We start from the raw sequence: 20,563 nt of genomic DNA on the forward strand, positions 1-20,563 counted from the left end.
GCAATTAACTGAAATTGGGGCATGATCAGGGAGAAAGGAGTGTTAAAGGGGAACGGCCGACCCAAACCATGACACTTCCAGAACAACACATTGTCCATGACCAGGTGGTCTCCATGCTGCAAACTGGCATGCTCGGTGGCCTATGGCACACTAAAGTTTGGAGCAGCTACTTCAAAGACTCTGGGAAAGAAATGTTCTTTAAGAACCTCCTCCCACTGTGTATGAAGCAATTTGACTCCATGATTAAACCCAGTGAACTGTTGGCTCAAGTGTTGAAGTTAAATGGTAACAGATATCATGTTAACAAGAAGTAATTAGATTAATGACTTGTGATGAAAGTATTGACTTGAATGCTTGGTATTATATGATCTGAATTTTGTATTAATAAAATATATTTTAATATGAAAATATTGTTTCTTATGCCTAGAGCTCTCACATGTGCATGGTGGGATTAAGAACAGATAGGTGGTTTTGGGAAAAGGGACAATATAAGTTATTTTATACTTAGTGCATTTGACCTAATGTCAGCAGCTGTCAGACCTTTAAGTAACTAATTCCTCACAAATGACCAATGACAGAGGCAAAACTTACTGTTAATGAAGATAAAATACCGTTCAGGGCCACAGTTCATTTCACCAACAAAGGGATCGCTCAATAGAGTTTCATTTGATGCTGAAGTGCAGATCATCAGGGTGCCATTGCTAATTTTCTTAAAAGCTGAGAGACAAAATAAGTCTTGATGACATATGTTCAGGACTCTCTTTCCCTCATCCATCTCTCTCTCTCTCTCTCTCCCTCTCTCTCTATGCTTCTTTCTCTCTTGCCTCTCTTCCTCTTTCTCTCTCATTCTCTTTATATTCTTTTTATAAAGATCTCTCACCCTTTCTTTTTAAATCCCACTATCTCTCTCTCTTTTCCTTTATCTCTCACTATCTACCTCTACTCTTCCTCCCTCTCTCTCTCTTTTCTCTCTCAATGTTTGGTGGAATTATGGATAATATAGAACGCTGTCATAGGGTACAATGAGATGTTGATAGGATCTAGGGCTGGGCTGAGAAGTGGCAGATGCAGTTCAATCCAGAAAAGTGTGATGTGATTCACTTTGGAAGGTTGAACTTGGAGGCAGAGTACAGGGTTAATGGCAGCATTCTTAACAGTGTGGAGAAACAACAGGATCTTGAGTCCATGTCCATAGATCCCTCAACATTGTGGTGCAAGATGATAGGGTGGTAAAGAAGGTGTATGGCGTGTTGGCCTTCATTATTCGAGGAATTGAGTTCAAGAGTTCTATAAAACCCCAATTAGACCACACTTGGAGTATTGCATTCATTTCTGTTTGCCTCAATATAGGAAAGATGTGGAAGTTGTGGAGAGGGTGCAGAGGAGATTTACCAGGATTCTGCCTGGATTAGAGAGCGTGTCTTAAGCAGAAAGGTAGAGCAAGCTAGGGCTTTTCTTTTTGGAGCAATAGAGGATAGGAGGTGACCTCATAGAGGTGTATAAGATTATGAGAGGCACAGATAGAGTGGACAGCCAGAGACTTTTTCCCAGGGCAGAATGATTAATACAAGGAAGCATGACTTTAAAATGTTAGGAGGAAAGTATAAAGGGGGGACTTCAGAGGTAGGTTTTTACACAGAGAGTGGTGGGTGCATGGAACACACTGTCAGGGGTGGTGGCATAGGCAGATATATTAGGGGCTAAGAGACTTGTAGATAGATGCAAGGATGATAGAAAAATGGAGGGCTAGGTGGGAGGGAAGCATTGGATTGTTCTTAGAGTAGGTTAAAATGTTGGCACAACATCATGGGTCAAAGAGTCTGTACTATGCTGTAATGTTCTGTATTCTATATTCTATGTTCTGTGTTTCCACCTTTTCCCCTTTTATTTGATTCACAAAGTCCCCACTGATTCCAAATATCACAGGACCCAAATATATAAATAACCGCAGAATACCATGGGTATCTGTTGGTTGCTTCTCTCAGGGAAACAGGGGCAAGGTAACTTCTCCTGAGAGATTTTTCCACTTAATCTTTGAGAGACCAATCAGGCAAGTGAACCTCGTTTGCTCTGGATCATGTGCTGAAAGGGGAGAAGAAGACAGCAAAGTCCATATGGGACTGGAAAGTGAATGACTGTGGATTTATGTGGTTGATATATTGCCAGATATATTAATTGAAGATTAAAGATTAGCTTTATTTGTCGTATATACATCGGAACATCAAAACATTGACGATCCGAGGACGTGTTGGGGGCAGCCTGCAAGTATCACTGTGTTTCCAACACCAACATAGCATGCCCACTAACCTGTACATCTTTGGAATCTGGGAGGAAAGAGGATTACCCAGAGGAAATGCACATGTCACCAGGAGAGTGTACCAGCTCCTTATAGACAGCAATGGGAATTGAATCCCAATCAAAATCTCCAATTGATTTTACCTGCCGCTGTTATCATGATGTATTGCAGGGCATTGGGAAAATGTCAAGGCTATGGAAGCAAGAGATTTAGTTTCAGTCAGACTTCCTATCACCACCTCCCAGCTCTATCGTTCTTGAGGGAGAAAGCGAAGACTGCTTATGAATGGAAAGGAAAAGGGATTCTGGATGGATGTCCACAGGAATCTGCCCTGAGAAGTGGAACTCTGTGTAAAAATGATATGAAGCTGAGAATGTGCCTGGTAATGTCAGCGGAATATCTTTAACCCATCAACTGCCTTAGTATAAAAAGAAAACTCACTGGCCTGCGTTGAAGTCGAACCTGGAATGAAAAAGAAAGAACAAATTCAGTCTTGGATTCTTCAAACGAAAAACCAGTTTCAAGCTTTGTTGTGCTTATTTTCTCAACTTGATACTCCTAATATGCTTTATAGGAGCACTATCAAACATTTATCACCAAATTATAGAAGAGGATCTTAGGTCAGATTATCAAAATTTTGGTGACAGATAGCTAATTGGGGAAAAAGAGGTGGATGGGTAGAAAGATCATTTTCTGAGGAATGGGCACCTTTCGGCCACTAATGGACTACCAAACTTTCCCAAAATGCATCACTGGATCCTGGAAACTGGAGTGAAGCTCTGGCCAAAGCTACAAAGCAGTGACCTCAAATAAATCCCATTTTTAAAAAATCTATGTGTAACACCCTGGTTCACGTTTTTACTGCTATGCTGTAGGTATTTCATTTTAGCAGTTCTGTAACGGTTGTCTGTTCTGCTTTCAGCCTGCTTAGGTTATTGTTGAAGATGAGGGATGCTGAGGAATGTGTGTCATCCAATTAGGAAGATTGGTCTTGGGCTTTTTTTGTTTGGCAGGAGATGAAGCGAGAAGACGCTGGAGAGAATCAGTCGTAGGTTCAACCCAGCAGGTGACCGTGATTCAATGGAGTCAGGCGCCAAGATTGACTGCGGATTGGTGAGTATGAATTTTGGGAACAGTTGAGTTCCAAATTATGCACATTTGACTGTTTAATTATAATGGGCCCTTTTTGTTTTTTCTTTCTTTTCTTTACTAATCATTTAGTTAAGTTCCATAAATATGATTCCTTTAATTGTGTGCTGTCTGTTATTTCTTGGCACTGAGCTGTAACAGGGTAGCAAATTACACAGCATCCACACAAACCGGGATTTAGGGTGGGAGAGCTGTCTCAATCTCATGGGTTTGGCGGGACTGGAGTGTGTCTTCCCTGGACTTACACAGCCAAGGAGACCAGCGGGGTTTCATACACGTTGCAACCTTGAATTCTAGCATTAATGCCATAGGTTGTGGAGTAAGATTCTAGTTATCGGGATATGGATATCTTATACAGTCAATGTTTAAACATCTCTGCTATGTCTGATTTTCCAGTGTTTTATAAAGGATTTCCAGAATGGTCCATGGTCTATTTGCACTTCATATGTCTGCTTCTTCTCTGCCCCATCCAACCCCTGACCCATTTACCCACCCATCTGTCCAGTGGGTTTCAGGGTTGGGAACATTTTCAGAGCTGGGGATGCAGAGCTGTAACCTGACTGCTCCCTTCCTGCCACCTACCAAGAGCATGGTCTGTATCTCCAGAGCAGAATTGGGGGAATGGTGGAGTTGCTTAGGGGCAGGATAGGATGGAGAACGAGTTGAGATAAGAAAGGTCATGAGATGGAAATGAGAATAGGGATCAATGGACAGCTATTTAGATCGGAGGAGGAATGGGAGAAAATTGAAGCAAGGGAGGACTTGGTAACAGCTTGAATTCTGAAACTAAAAAAATATTGTGATCTAATATAATTGTCACTAACTAATAACAAATCCTACACACAATGGAAAAGCCTTTTAAACTTACACATCTTTGTTATCAGTTCACAAAACAATCAATTTATTGAAAAAAAATAGCTAACTCCAAACAAATCAGAAAGAGAAGTCAGTGAAGTTTGAGATTTAAACACAAAGTGCACTGCAGATGCTGTGGTCAAATCAAGACGTACAAACAAGCTGGATCAACTCAGCAGGTCGGGCAGCATCCATTGAAAGAAGCAGTCAAGATTTTGGGTTGAAACCCTTCGTCAGGACTAAAGAAGGGAGGGGCAGGGGCCCTATAAAGAAGATGGGGAGAGGGTGGAAAACCAATCAGAGGGAAGATCAAGGGGTGGGGGAGGGGAAGCAGGGAGGGGATAGGCAGGAGAGGTGAAGAAGGAATCTCAGGGGAAAGCACTATGGGTAGTAGAAGAAGGCTTAGTCATGAGAGAGGTGATAGGCAGCTAGAAGAGGAGACAGAGTAGAGGTGGAATGGGGAAGGGAGAGGGAGGGAATTACCGGAAGATAGAGAATTCGATGTTCATACCAAGGGGCTGGAGACTACCCAGACGGTATACGAGATGTTGTTCCTCCAACCGAAGTTTGGCCTCATCATGGCAGTGGAGGAGGCCATGTATGGACATATCCGAATGGGAATGAGAGGAAGAGTTGAAGTGCTTTCCCTCTCTGCTTTTCGCAGGGATCGTTCCCTCCACGACTGCCTGGTCCACACGTCCCTCCCCACAGATCTCCCACCTGGCACTTATCCCTGCAAGCGTAAGTGCTACACCTGTCCCTACACCTCCTCTCTTACCACCATTCAGGGCCCCAAACAGTCCTTCCAGGTGAGGCAACACTTCACTTGTGAGTCTGTTGGGGTAATCTATTGCATCCGGTGCTCCCGGTGTGGCCTCCTCTACAACGGTGAGACCCGACGCAGATTGGGGGACCGACCTCCGCTCCGTCCGCCACAACAAACAGGATCCCCTGGTTGCCACTCACTTCAACTCTCCTTCACATTCCCATTCGGATATGTCTGTAAATGGCCTCCTCTACTGCCATGATGAGGCCAAACTTCGGTTGGAGGAACAACATCTCATATACCGTCTGGGTAGTCTCCAGCCCCTTGGGATGAACATCGAATTCTCCATCCTCTGGTAATTCCCTCCCTCTCCCTTCCCCATCCCACCTCTACTCTGCCTCCTCTTCTAGCTGCTTATCACCTCTCATGACTCTGCCTTCTTCTACTACCCATAGTGCTTTCCCCTGAGATTCCTTCTTCACTTCTCCTGCCTATCCCCTCCCTGCTTCCCCTCCCCCACCCCTTGATCTTCCCTCTGATTGGTTTTCCACCCTCTCCCCACCTTCTTTATAGGGCTCCTGCCCCTTCCTTCTTTAGTCCTGACGAAGGGTTTCGACCCGAAACATTGACTGTTTCTTTCAATGGATGCTGCCCGACCTGCTGAGTTCATCCAGCTTTTTTGTACGTCTTGAAGTTTGAGATTTGGTATGTCACCAAAGACTCTAGCAAATTTCTACAAATGTGGAGATCATTCTGACTGGTTGCATCACCGTCTGGTATGGAGGCTCCAATGAACAATATTGGAAAAAGCTGCAGAGGGGTCTATACCCAGCCAGCTCCATCATGGGCACAAGCTTCCTCACTATCAAAGACATATTAAAAAGGTAGAGCATCAAGACAGCAGCATCCATCACTGCCCACGACATCTCCTCATTATTACCATCAGGGAAAGAGGTACAGGAACCTGAAGACACACACTCACCATTTTAGAACCAGCTTCTGGAACAACAGGGGATAGCTACACTTACTTAAGGACTCTGTCATATTGTTATTTCATGCTCGTTATTTATTGCTATTTATTTATATCTGCATTTGCACAGTTTATTTACATGGTACAGTTCCTGATGTTTACAGTTTACAGTTACTGTTCTGTAGATTTGCTAAGTATGCCCACAGAAAGAGAATCTCAGGGTTGTATGTGGTGATGTGTATGTACTCTGATAATAAATTTTACTTTCAACTTCTTCCCCTCTGCCATCAGTTTTCTGAACTGTCCATGAATTCATGAACACTACCTCACAATTTTGCACTACTTATTTATTTTTTAATTTCTTATTGTAACTTATGGCATTTTTGTATACATTCAGCTGCCACAAAACAACAATGTTTACAACAGGTCAGTGATAATAAGCATAATTCTGATGCTGATTCAGTGTGATTAGAAGTCGCCCCAAACCCTTGCATATTTATGCGGGGCAAACAGCTGCCCTCGTGTTCCTGCCCAATATAAGGTGCCTGTGCTTTGTCCTGTGGCACACAGAGCATCACTGAGATCAAGGTCTAGGCTTTTAATGTGACGAATCAAGGAAGTTATCAGTGGCGTGAAGGATTGCGAGCCAGTTCATCTAAGCAGAACCTCAAGGGGTTAACGGAGCATTGAGACATAGAGTGGCCAAAAAGTCACTCACACTCCTGAGAAGTCTGGCCTGAGTAAAATAAAGAGCGAAGAGGCTCACCTGCAAAACACTTACAAAGCAGTCAAAAGCAAACATGAAGCAAAAAGCAGTTGTGTAATTGTCTGACCAAGCACGAGCAGCAGATGTGGAGGTCAGCGATAAAATGCATCAAAGGTCAATAGCTGTACTTTCTGTGTAAAAGCTGTTGTAAGGGAAAAATAATGAGAACTAATAACTAGCAACTAGGGACGTGGATTGTGCTGATGTGGTCACAGAGAACCACAGACAAAGCCTAGAAGTAGAGATAATGGAATACAGCAGTGATAACACTCATGTTTTAGGAACTTCACTAATTATGTTATAGTGAGCACCCATTGTTGTAATAGAAAAGTGGATTTACTCTTTGATCTGTAGATAATAATTTTATTCTGTAATCAGGGCCTAGTCTGTTACTTAATTATGCATTCCTGTAGCCACCATTCTGTTACCAAAATGAAGTTTTACTGGTAATCGTATCAACTGAGAGTGTAAAGTCCATGCCAAACTCACACTGAGGTATATCAGCTTTGACTGGTCTTCTGATGTGCACCAGTTTTCCGGGTAAATCACCCATTATTCCATTTTGCCTTTCAGTTTGCTCTATTGGAAAGCCGTTACTACTTGTAGTTCAGTGGAAAAGCCTTTGAAATGTTTCTCCACATGCAATTGATAAATTGCTAATGTTTTCAGACCAGACCACTGAGTGTCAATTCTGTGTTCTAACGCCGTCTGTTTAGTTGAACAAAGTCCCAATGCTTTTGTTGAGTCTCCATCCACTTCATTACATAAACATAAGACCATAAGACATAGGAGCAAAATAAGGCCACTCTGCCCATCGAGTCTGCTCTGCTATTCCATCATGGCTGATCCCGGATCCCACTCAATCCCGTACACCTGCCTTCTCACCATATCGTTTAGTGCTCTGACCGATCAGGAAACTATCAACTTCCACCTTTTACTCTTTATATAACTGAAAAAAACTTCTAGGATTCTGCTTTATATTATTGGCTAGCTTGCCCTCGTATTTCATCTTTTCCCTTCTTATAGCTTTTTTAGTTGCCTTTTGTTGAACTTTAAAAGCTTCCCAATCATCCAACTTCCCACTCTCTTTTGCTACCCTACATGCGCTTTCCTTGGCTTTTATGTCAGCCACGGGTGCCTACCTCTGGCATTTGAGAACAACTTCTGTGGGACATATCTATCCTCTGTTTGTGAGCTATTTCCAGAAACTTCAGCTATCTCTGCTCTGCTTTCAACCCTACCAGTATCTTCCTCCAATCGACCTGGGAAAGCTCCTCTCTCATGCCTCTGTAATTCCCTTTATTCCCTTGTGATATTGATACAGCCTAGATCTCATTTCTTGGAATCATTGTTTAAGATTTACACGTGTTTCCCTTTGTGTTTCTGCTGGGTGCCCCATGTCAGCAGAATCAGGTCAGGCCACAAGTTGGAGGCACCCCTCCCCCTCTGTTAAAGAGGGTGTGAGTATCTGCAGCTAATGTGCTTGAAAATCATGGTTGCTTTAATTTGCAATCACAAACAAGAGAAAATCTGCAGATGCTGGAAATCCAGCAACACAGATGGGGAGACGCTTCACCAAGCACCCATGCTCAACCTGCCAGTAAAAGCGGGATCTCCCAGTGGCCACACAATTTAATTCCACTTCCCATTCCCATATGTCCATCGATGGCTTCCTCTACTGTCACGATGAGGCCACACTCAGGTTGGAGGAGCAACATCTTATATTCCATCTGGGTAGCCTCCAACCTGATGGCCTGAACATCAATTTCTTGAACTTCCGGTAATGTCCCCCCACACTCTCCTTCAGCATTCCCCATCCCCATTTCCCTCTCTCACCTCATCTCCTTACCTGTGCATCACCTCCCTCGGGTGCTCCTCTTCCTTTTCTTTCTTCCATGGCCTTCTGTCCTCTCCTATCAGATTCCCCCTTCTCCAGTCCTTTCAATCAACTTCCCAGCTCTTTACTTCACCACTCCCCCCCCCCCCAAAGTTTCCCCTCACCTTGTGGTTCTTCCTCCCCTCCCCCCACTTTCTTACTCTGACACCTCATCTTTTTTTCCAGTCAAGATGAAGGGTCTTGGCCTGAAACGTCGATTGTTTACTCTTTTCCATAGACACTGCCTGGCCTGCTGAGTTCCACCAGCATTTTGTGTGTGTTACTTTAATTTGCATGGGTCACTGAATGACTCAGAAATGCAGCGTGCATCACATCCTCAGGGCAATAGAGGGGAAGGGCCTGCATCCTATAATACTGTGTGCAGTTCTGGTCACCATGGGAAGGACATCATTAACTGGGAAAAGAGCGAAACCGTTTATAAGGACATTACTGTGACTGGAGAGCTCAAGTTATAAGGAGAGACTAGATATGTTGGAACCTTTCTCTTTGGATTGTAGGAGGCTGGGGAATGATCCAACTAAATCCTGAGGGGCATAGAAAAGGTGGATGGTCACAGTCATTTTCCCAGGGTAGGGGAGTCTAAAACTGGAGGGTGTTGACTTAAAGTGAGAGGAGGAAATTTTAAAGGGGAACTGAGGGGTCACTTCTTCACAGAGGCTGATAGGTATATGGAATGAGCTGCCAGATTGGTCGGAATGGAGGGTTGGGCCACAGGGCCATCTCCATGTTGTTTGTCTCTGTGACTTTATCCCTGTCTCTAAGCCAAATGTGGGATGGTAGTAATGTCCCCTCCCCAGTCCCACCACGTTATTGCCCCAGCTCCTTCTCTGCTGAAGCAGCTGACTCTTCCCTCTATTCGGCCATGACAAAGTTCACCCGTGTGTCAAGTGCTGGAGGGAAGAGCCTGCTGCGTCTGGTGAGCCTCGGCTCATCGTGCAGAGGAGGCAGCCGGTGCTGAGAGTGCCTGCAACCAAGGCACAGTCACAACTGTAATCATTCAGCGCTGCGACAGTCAGGAATACTCGTTTACACATCCGTCATTTACTTCCTGAACAAACCCACTGTCAGAAAAGCAACATGAACAATCCCCACCCTCTCTAACCCCATCCCATTTCAGTAAGCAAAGATGGCCGTTGGGGGCTGAGGTGAATGAGGATCGCAGGAGGTCCATTTTACATTGATACTGCTTTCTCTCTCTCTCTCATGGGACTTTGATGTTTCTACCATCCACAGGATGCTCTGCAATTGTTTGCTTCAACTGTGAGGGTAGCATCAACAGGTGTGTGGAAGCTCTGCACCTTTGACCCACACACTGTTGTGTCTTGGAAATATGTGGCCGTTCTTTCACTGTAATTGTGTTAATCCCCGGAAGCCCCAAGCTTTGAGAGCTCTTCCAACAGATCAAGGGGGGAACGCATCTGTACTTCCTCAGGGTGCAAGGGAGGGAAAATAATGCCACAAGACCCACAATAGTTCCAAAATAAGTGTTCTACTTTGTAAGTCATCCTAAATTAAATGAAGACTACAACAGTTATTTAGGCAACAGCTTTGGAAACTTTAGGATCAGAGAGATGTGCTCTTTTCTATAAAATCTCGAGGGTCTTAACCCTCTCCCTCCTAACTGACTGATTGGTGTGGAGTCTGGATGAGGTGGCGGTGTGTGAAAGCCGTGCCTCGGGCCGCCCTGTGAGCAGGCGGGAAGTCAGGGTGGAGCTTAGATCTGCACTTGGTGTTGTGTCTTCAATGATTCTGGAGGAGTGCAGTCTCACCACAAGCTGCTCCTGCATGATCTACTTACTAAATATATGCTCACATAGGGAGGGCTGCAGCTTATAGCAATGTCTGCCACTGATCCACAGACGAACCAACACCTACATTTCAGGGCCGTCAATGATGGACAATAAATGCTTGTCAGTGAGACCCATAACCCCATGTCATTAGGGCACTTTGACACTGATCTGATGGTGGTTAATAAGGGGTATGTGGAGAAGGCAGGAGGACAAGGTTGGAAAGAAGTCAGCCATGATTGAATGGTGCACCAGACTCAGTGTGACAAATTGCCTATTTCAACTCGTATATCTTATCGGCTTCAGGTCTTATCGAAGTGTAGAATCACCATTGACACCTAGGATCATCAGTAACACATTGTGTTTCACCCCCTCAGGGGCTTTCCTCTTTCTGACTCTTGGATGATAAGCGTGTTGTTCAAAATACCTCTGCACAAATCTGAACTTAGCCAGATTCTTGGCAGGAAATAATTGCGATACTAAAAGTGAGTTAAAAGTTATATCTGGAGCATTATCAATTTACAAAATTTGGATAATAAGACAAATACAACAAAAATGCTGGAATAACTCTGCAGGTCAGACAGCAGCTGAGGAGAGAGAGAGTTTATATTTTTATGTTTTAATTGGGTGATGAAATGTGAGCTGTTTAAGATCTCTTGCTGTGGGATACATGATGGACCAATCTGGCAACATGCAATGAAGAAATATTTCTCAATGAAGGTCTTCATTTTAATTTGTCAATGAGACCACAGCTGGCAGACTCTGCACAATCTTGCTCCCCTTTTGGTTGTACCAAAACTGGAAGCAGTCAAGAAGAGATTCACCAGGCTAGTTCCTGGGATGAAAGGGTTGTCCTAACACAAATGGCAAGCAAATCTGCATCTGCATTTTTTGGCGCTTATTTGGATGAAAGATGATCTTATAAGCACATATAAGATCCTAACGGGCTTGCCAGACACTGAAATTTTTCCATAATGGGAGAATCTCAAATGAACGGGCATAGTTACAAGATAAGGGGCTCATAGGGATTTCTTCCGCAGAGTGTGGGGAATCTCTGGAACTTTCTGCTTCAGACGGTTGAGTAGGTTGAGGTAGATAATCCTTTGAAGATAGGGGAATTAATGTTTTGTTTCAAGATAGTTTCATCTGGATTTCTGTTTTCTTTTAGATTTCCAGTGCAGACCTTCATATGTAATCTGAATGATATGATGCTCCTTTCGCCTCTGTATCTAGTCTTATTCTTAGGTTGATTTCTCTTCTTCCTCTTTTTCTCAGATCTAGAGACTAGTATGGATTTAATTTCTCTGTCACATCCACACTGCACACTGGTCAGAGCTCCATTACCTGGTGTGTCTTCAAACTCTGTCTGCTTCCACAGTGAGGATGCCCTGGTTTTGTTGTTCTTCTATTGAACTTTTGCTCTTCCTTTGCATTTGCTCAATTTGTTTTCACTTTCAATTTGCATATTTTCGCCCAGTTTGAGTGCGCCGCATTTTGTTCTGTAAGCATTCTGTATTTTCCCTGTCAGCCGACTGCTGGATTTCCACAGGTGCTACATGACCTTGTTTTCATTTGCATTTCACTCCGTTGTTTCTGTTGTCTAACTGTGTCAACGCTTCAGCAGAACTGAGCTGGGGTTGGCTGTTCACAAAGTGAGCGTATTCACCCCTCCACCTGTGGCTTCCTGTACACTGGCAGTGTCTCTAGTCAATGTGACTGTGAGCTCCAACACCCCACTCAAGGTTTCTTGTATGTCTTAGCATGCTGAACTCCATATTCACGAGACCGCTCTCCCTTTATTGGTTTCTCTGACCTTGGATTTATTGGGTGTGTTTTGAAGCTCCATGGAGAAATTGCCCACATGTCCACTTGCTTCCTGCTTCATGCTTTGTGACTCATGGTCTAAACACCAGTTTTAGCTCCCTGTGGGTGCTCATCAATTTCTTAAATGTTCAGCCTGGACTTTAACTCTCTGCCTCGCTTATTTCCAAAAATTAAAAAGTTTGAATCTTTTCTCTAGCATCCACAAGACAAAGTAGCTGCTCTAATCCCAGTGTGTTTGAGAAAATCATCCACCACCAGTTTTCATTTTTACTCAAATTACCTGAACACCTTCTCGATGCTATCTACCTCTCAGTTCTCAATGCCTGGAAGCATACAGTCATCACAGCCCCTATTCTCACATTTGGTTAAAGCAATCTCCTCAGATTAGTCATGACATTTTTTTCTAAAAGTGAAAGTCAGCATTTATATTTTTCACATTGCTGAGAATTTTACTCATTGGGCCATTACAGCCACCAAGTTACACCATGCTATTCCCAGAGCTCAGTTTCCAAATGAGCATTGAAAACTCTGTGCTTGGATCTATGTTATTGTCAAACTACAGGGTATGTACTGTTTAAAGATACAATGAGAAATTCTGTACAGAAGTGGAGAGAGTGAGCAACTTCAAGTTGCCAAATTTCAAGAGTGTCAATAGCTCTGAGGATCTACCCTGGTCTCAACGTGTCGATGCAGCTACAAAGAAGGCAGTTTGAGAAGGCAAGGAAGGCATTTGGAGTTTAAGGAGATTGGGTTTGTCACCTAAAACACTCAAAAACTTCTACAGGTGTACCATGGAGAGCATTTTGACAGGCTGCATCACCGTCTGGTAATGGGGGTGGCAGGAGGGAGTCTGCTGTACAAGATCGTAAGAAGCTACAGCACGTTGTAAAATTAGTCAGCTCCATCACAGGCACCAGCCTCCGGAGTATCCAAGACACCTTCAAGGAGTGGTGCTGCAGAAAGGCGGCGTCCATCATTAAGGATCCCCATCATCCAGGGCATGCCCTCTCCTCATTGCTACCATCAGGTAGGAGGTACAGAAGCCTGAAGGCACAATCTCAGCGATTCAGGAACAGCTTCTTCCCCTCTGCCATCCGATTCCTAAATGGACATTGGACCCATGAACACTACCCCACTTTTCTTCCTGTTTTCGCACTATTTTAAATTTAACTATCTAATATATATATATACACACACATACACTTACCGCTATTGATTTACTTTTTTCCCCTACATTATCATGTATTGTATTGTACTGCTGCTGCTAAGTTAACAAATTCCATGACATGCTAGTGATATTAAACCTGATTCTGAACATGAAGGACAAGTGAGCGATTGTGGTATAATAAGCACAAATTGTACACTTGCAACGGCAACAACATAGCTCGTTATTTGTTCTTGCATTAGTATAATGGATGTACAGGTTTAAGGTTTCCATTTCGTTGGGGTCAGTGTAACACTGGCAGCACCAGAGACCCAGATTCAAATCTGCTGTGGTCCGCAAGGAGTTTTTACGATCCCCCCGTGACTACGTGGGTCTCCTCTGGGTGCTCCAGTTTCCTCCCACAATCCAAAGATGTTCAGGTTAGTAGGTTAATCAGTCACGTGGTTCTCACTGGGCCTGAAGGGCCTGTTACTATGCCGTTAAGCTAAAAATAAAAATAAATTCTCATAATTTTCTTATTCTGAAAAGAAAGATCTGCAGATACCGTACACTCTTCCTTTTCAGTGCTGAAAGGCCATGCTTCTGCCTACAATTCAGACCTTAACTGGGAGTAACCCTGAATGGAAATATTGATGAAATCTAAAAGCAGTTTATTATGTTTAGTACTAATACAAAAGTAGTTAACTCCAGTACAGAAAATCTGAAATATAAAAACGAAACTGCTGGAAATACTCAGCAGGAAAGGAGATTCTTTCAATAACATCTTGTAACTCCCCAGTCTTAAATTTTATCTCAATAATTTTAAATCTGCTCCCATTCTTCAGGCAGAGGTTATTGGACCAGTCCTTTACTTTTTATATGTCATCTGCTTTCACCTCTCACAGTTAATCAATCCTGCCTCCCATCTTGTTGTGGATACTGTATTCCCTCCATTTCCCCGCTAACAATCTATGCAGGATTGTCCCTGCTCCATGCAAAGGCACAACATTTATCTTCATTCTGCGACTCAAACTTTACGGCCACAAAGTCCTCAAATGCTAACTCAGTTACCCTCCACAGATGCTGCCTGACATTCTGAGAATTTCCAGCATTTTCTCTTTTCATTAAGTCCAGCAACATCTGCTTCTAAATATTACCTCAGCAGTAATCAGTTCTAATTACTTAAAATTGTACAAATAAGTTTTGAAATTGCAGGAAGGGGCAGATCAAAGAAAAGCCTCTTGGATGAAATTGCAGTGAATCTATTGTGTGGCCTTGGTCTTCAGTCTGCTGTATTCTGCTCTGTCTTCCTTCCTGAGTCCCTGGAAGAAAAAGTGAGGAGGTTAGCAAATATCTCTCTGGGAAACTCAGTCCTTCAGCAAACTGTCGATCAGATCATGTCTCCTTGGATTGTCCTTGCTGCCCTGACAGCCTGCATTCACAGTGCAGGCCAGCTTCTTGAGAGTTATTCCATCCACCACTCTCAAATTCTTTTTCTCGCCCCAAGGATCCCAACCCACTTTCCACAATTCACAGCTCTATTCTCTTATTCCCAAATGCCATTCCATTTTATCCAAGCCCCTTCCCCAATCGCAGTTCCCAATCTACTCAGCCTTTCACGTTTCCTTCATCCCAGCCCCACAACCCACATCCTATTCCCCATGACTAAATCTCTATTCCTGTTTGCCAACTTCTGTTTCCATTCTTCCTCCAAACATCCTCCCCTGCCCTACCCATATTCCTGGACCCAGCCCTTTTCTCCAACGACAAGGCCTAAGATGAAGGATCTGACTGAACTCTTTCCTGTCAAACCCAATGTGACAGATGAATGTGGCACAGAGAATCTGACAGAGAATCAATCTCGGAGCAGGAATTGAACTTGGCATTCACTTCGCCGTCCAGCTCATTTTTAAACTGGACAATGAGTTTACTTTTTTAATCCATTCAAGGGCTGGTTTGAACCATCCTTTAAGCCTTTCATTAAGTTTATTGCTCACAGGTCACTAGCTTTGAGCTCACCCAATATCACTGGCAGACGTATGAGATAGTTCACACTAAGTCTGTACTTACTGAGTAAAGTGCGGCAGCAGCATCATTCTTAACTAGGGCCAGTCGATCAGCAGCTGCATGGGAGAAGAGAGAACTGTTAGTAACAAGAAAAGACTAGCATTCTATAGCATCATTTTGTAAGTGATAGAATATGAGGATTCTCTGCCGTTGTAACTCCATGGAGACCCATTCCTGCCTTTAGACACTGTGAACAAAACACACAAAATGTTGGAGGAACTCAGCAGGTCAGGCAGCAACTATGGAGAGGGATAAACAGTTGAAGTTTGGGTCCAAGACCCTTCATCAGGACAGCCTGACCTGTTGAGTTCCTCCAACATTTTGTGGGTGTGTGTGTTATTCAGTATTTTCAACATCTGCAAAATTTCTTGTGTTTATGTCTGAGAAAGCTCTACATTTGGTGTATCATCACCAGTAACAGCAACAACAATGGAGAAAATGCTTTATTTTTGACACTTAGACTGAATTAGTTAATCCCCATGGTCAAAAGGCTGACTGACACACATGTCAGTGTGAATAAATGCCTGAGCAAATCTGGGGCTCCATCTCTATTTAACTATTTAACTTGATGAAGAGAAAACTGGCCTATCCCACCTTGATAAAGCTTGAGTTTGGGAGGGGTGGAAACACAGTAAACAGCCACTGCGATGAGAAACGTCGCAACAAGATCACCAATTACGATCCCCGCCAAGGTCCCTGGATCAACTTGAATGCAGTTGTGGCAATCTGAAAAGAGAAGTGACCAGAAAATATGAAAGATCAAGCAGGGATCTAAATTGCAGTTCTGACCAGACCTGAAGAGAAATGTTAAAAATCAATGTACACAAAAACAAACTGAAACTAAACCAGTATATGTTCTCTCCTCCTCTGCTGAACATGCAGTATCTCACCAGGATTGAGGTTTCCCTCCATAATCCCCACTGGCAAAAGGAGGACCCCTTTACCTAAGGTTTTTGACTCTCTCCTGGGGGATTGGAAGCCTTATTCTTAGCATACCTCTGATAGTGGGCTGGTGTATAACTCACTGTTGTATGCCAGCTCACTGTTACCTCAGCCGAGCTCAGTTAATTCAACAGATCAGACACTGGCACCGGAATCAAAGGCTAGGACATTAATTATGAGCTTCAATCGTCAATAGTGTTGGATCCTGGTGTTTTTGTGATTTAGAGGTTCAGTGCTCAAGAATGAGGCACAAAACTTGCTGCTTATAATTGTTTATTGAGCACAGAACAAACAAAGGAAAAGAAGGCAAGAACAAAGAAGTGATGGTCGTCTTATACCAAATCTAGCTTCAACTAAAAGGATAAACATTCCAGTGATAACAATTAAGCTTCAAGTGGCGTAACACCTGCTGCGAAAATACTAAGAAGATGATTCTAGAAAAGTACAGAAACAACTACACTACAATTACTGGAAAATTCACTGAACAATTAGATGAATATAGGCGAATATATAAAACTAAAGGAAACATAGGAAAGTTACCGACAAGAAAAATGACAAATCTACAGGCTAATCTAACAACAGGTAAGTGGAAGGTAAGAACCTTGCAATTCAACAATTTTTAGAATTATCAATATGATTAAGAATACTTTATTGCTTTTTCATTCTGCCTCAAACAAGAGGTTTGACAGCAAGGGTGAAACTGATTGGACACTGTTCCATGGAGTCCTGATTGCTCAGCCAGCCCCACTCTGTTTGAAAGACGTTATTATTTTATTTATTGGTTAACTAGCTCAGCAGCCATTGTCTATGCCTAGTTGCCATTGAACCCAGTGTCTTGTCGGACTAGAGATCAGTTAAGAGCTTAAGGGCGGCACGGTAGCAAAGTGGTTGGTGAAATGCTATTACAGCACCAGTGGCCGGGGTTCAATCCCCACCACTGACTGAAAGGAGTTTGTATGTTCTCCCCGTGACCATGTGGATTTCCTCCCACATACAGGTTAGCAGGTTAATTGGTCACATGAGTGTAAATGGTCGAAGTGGGCCAGAATGGTGTGTTTCTGGGCTGTTTCTCTAAATAAAGAGTCAATGCAGTTACAAAGAAGGCATGTCAGCAACTATCTTTCATTAGAAGTTTGAGGAAATTTGGTATGTCACCAAAGACTTCAGCAAACTTTTGCAGATGTACTGTGGAGAACATTCTAACTGGCTGCATCACCACCTGGTGTGGAGGGGCCACTGCACAGGACTGGCAAAAGCTGCAGAAAGTTGTAAACTCAGTCATCTCGATCAAGGGCACTAGCCTCCCCAGCATCGAGGACATCTTCAAAAGGCAATGCCACAAAAAGGCAGCATCTGTCACCCAGGACATGCTCTCTTCGAATTATTAGCATCAGAGAGGAGGTACAGGAGCCTGAAGACACACTCAATGTTTTATGAAAAACTATTTTTGCTCTCTTTTTGCATTACTTCATCGTCATCATCATTATGTGCCATGTTGTATGACGAAGGCGATCATGGTCTCATGACCACGATGTTCTTGGCAACTTTTTCTACAGAAGTGGTTTGCCATCGCCTTTTTCTGGGCAGTGTCTTTACCAGACGGGTGACCCCAGCCATTATCAATACTTTTCAGAGATTGTGTGCCTGGCGTCAGCGGTCACATAACCAAGACTTGTGATATGAACCAGCTACTCATACAACCATCCACCACCTGCTCCCATGGCTTCACGTGACCCTGAACGGGGGGCTAAGCAGGTGCGACACCTTGCCCAAGGCAGACTCGCGGGCTAGCGGAGGGAAGGAGTGCATTATACCTCCTTTGGTAGAGACGTATCTCCACCCCACCACCCTTTGCGCTACTTATTTAATTTAATATTTTAATATATTTCTTATTGTAGTACAGTATATAGTTTGCTCTGTGTACTGCACTGCACTGCTGCTGCGAAACAACTATATTAAACCTGATTCCAATTCTGATTCAACCCGTTGCTGAGGATGGTAGGTTTCCTTCCCAGAAGGGTATAAGCGAACTTGGAGGGTTTTTATGGCAATCCAGTAGTTTCAAGTTCATCATTCTTGTAGTATTTATTTTCTTAACTGATACTTTGCAATTCAGATTCTTTATGAATAAGTTATTCCAGTGTACATTCCCCAAATCGTGGTGGGATAGTCAAGGTCTCTAAGTTATCAGTCAGGTAGTGTAATCACTATGCTTGGGATGCCAATGTATTTGACAGAGAAGACTTTGCAACCTACCTTTGATAAAAAGGAAAGTAGATTCTGGATCGCTGAGACAGTTATAGATCCCGTTGTTTGCTTCAGTGGCTTTCCATATCGTCAGCGGGCAGGAGGATAAGGTCGTGGGAGTCTCACTTTCACTTTGTTTGTATGTTATATTTCTATTCATGCAATTCATTCTCAGTGAATTTCCAGACGATGAGATATCTGGGAAAACATAAAACAATTTGCACTCTAGCAGCTCTCTTCCCCACTTCACAGAGCCTCAAAACAGTAAATGCAACAGATGTGGTATTTCTGTTAGGAGTCACTAACGTGGTTACTATTCTGTGTAGTTATTGTTCTAGTTCCTCCTTCCTAGCTCTACTCCTCTACCAACCTTCTGCACCTAACCCCCTCCACCCCATAACCACCATCCGCTCCCTCTCACCCTGCACCAGGGGCCAGGGTTGAAACGGATCTTTGGGTTGGCAAGTGGAAGTGCAAGGATCTCCAATAGCACAATAGATGGTCTGAAACTCAAGGTCATAAGCTGCAATTCCAGGCCCTGGAGTGCTTACATGCTTGAAGCACAAAAGGTTTACATCCAAAGGAAGGGAGGTGAAGTCATACAATTCCTTGCTTCATAGAGACACAAAGGACACCAGATGCGGGAATCTGGAGCGACAAACCATCTGCTGGAGGAACTCAGTGAGTCAAACAGCATCTGTGAGAGAAAAAGAATTCTTGACATTTAGGATCAAAACCCGATGGGTTCCATCAGCACTGAGTTCCTTCAGCAGATTGTTGCCTCTTGCCTCATGATCTCTACCCATGCCCCATCCTTCATGGTGGTGGGGAACATGCAATAGTCTAGGCAGCAGAGTGCACCCATCCCATTGTTTCACAGTCCATAGTGACAGCTAATTCAGTATATCTTCCCATATTCTCTGCAACAATCACATTATCACCAAAAATTACTCTTTACTCTTAGTCCAGCCACGTGAGCACCACAGCCAAGAAATGGATGCCTCTACTTTGTCGGGAGGTTAAGAAATTTGGTGGTTCCATGAAGACCAATTTGCACCATAAAAAGCTTCCTATCAGGAGGTATCACAGCTTTGCACGGCAACTGCTGTGCCCAACACCTCAAGAAACAGCAGAGAAGACTTGAGCTTGTGATCTGCCAATTTATGTTGTTGTGACCCTTGTACTTTATTTGTCTATTGCATTGCACTTTCTCTATAATTGCAACACTATATTCCGCATTCCGTTTTCCTTCTACTATTCAGATTCAGATTTATTTGTCACAAAACATACAGTGAAATACTTCATTTGCATTAACAACCAACACAACTTTGGGGTGTGTTGGGGCCAGCCAGCAAGTGTCGCCTCATAGTCCAGCGCCAACGTGGCGTGCCCTCGATGCTTGGCAGGACAACACAGGACAATACAAGCAAGACAACAACAGCAAGACAAACCTCGTTCCTCCCTCCCACACACCCAGACATGCAAATGCACAATCCTCCAAACCCGGGTCACCCACCTCCAGCCTCCTATCTCCAGGGTCCAGTGGACTCGCTCAGTGGCATGACCTGTCTGGATGCTTTTCACTGTCCCTTGGTACATATGAAAATAATACACCAATACCAATACTTGCCCATCTTCTTGCTGAAGGGCTTTATTGATCCCTCACCACTAGTTTTGGTTTGTGAGTGTCAAGGTTACCTAAGGTTGCCCGTGGAAAGGATTACTTCTTTGTTGGGCTTTATCATGCAAACTCTAAGAGGTTAAATCATCTGTGATTTAAAAATCAGAGTTCTTAAAACATTGACTATCCTCCCAGTTCAAAGCAGCTTTAACTCAAGCAGTACCTCTCAAAA

At 43.5% G+C, this 20,563-nt stretch overlaps 1 protein-coding gene across 3 annotated transcripts in view; it reads right to left on the minus strand.

The window, feature by feature from the left end:
* Nucleotides 1-20,563, minus strand: part of LOC140716851 (T-cell surface glycoprotein CD3 delta chain-like) — a 49,814-nt gene that overhangs the window by 8,282 nt on the left and 20,969 nt on the right. The window contains exons 3-6 of one of the 3 annotated variants that reach the window (XM_073029828.1): nt 18,720-18,908; nt 16,116-16,247; nt 15,525-15,577; nt 14,109-14,776 (exon numbers count right to left, since the gene is read on the minus strand). In XM_073029828.1, the coding sequence (XP_072885929.1) occupies nt 14,717-14,776; nt 15,525-15,577; nt 16,116-16,247; nt 18,720-18,908 (434 nt within the window). In that variant the 3' untranslated portion in view covers nt 14,109-14,716. Of the gene's footprint in view, nt 1-591; nt 718-2,737; nt 2,759-14,108; nt 14,777-15,524; nt 15,578-16,115; nt 16,248-18,719; nt 18,909-20,563 lie in introns of those variants that run through there. The other 2 variants (XM_073029830.1, XM_073029831.1) reach the window with 2 other exon arrangements.

This window comes from Hemitrygon akajei, chromosome 26 (assembly GCF_048418815.1).
Source record: "Hemitrygon akajei chromosome 26, sHemAka1.3, whole genome shotgun sequence".
Lineage (NCBI taxonomy): Eukaryota > Metazoa > Chordata > Chondrichthyes > Myliobatiformes > Dasyatidae > Hemitrygon > Hemitrygon akajei.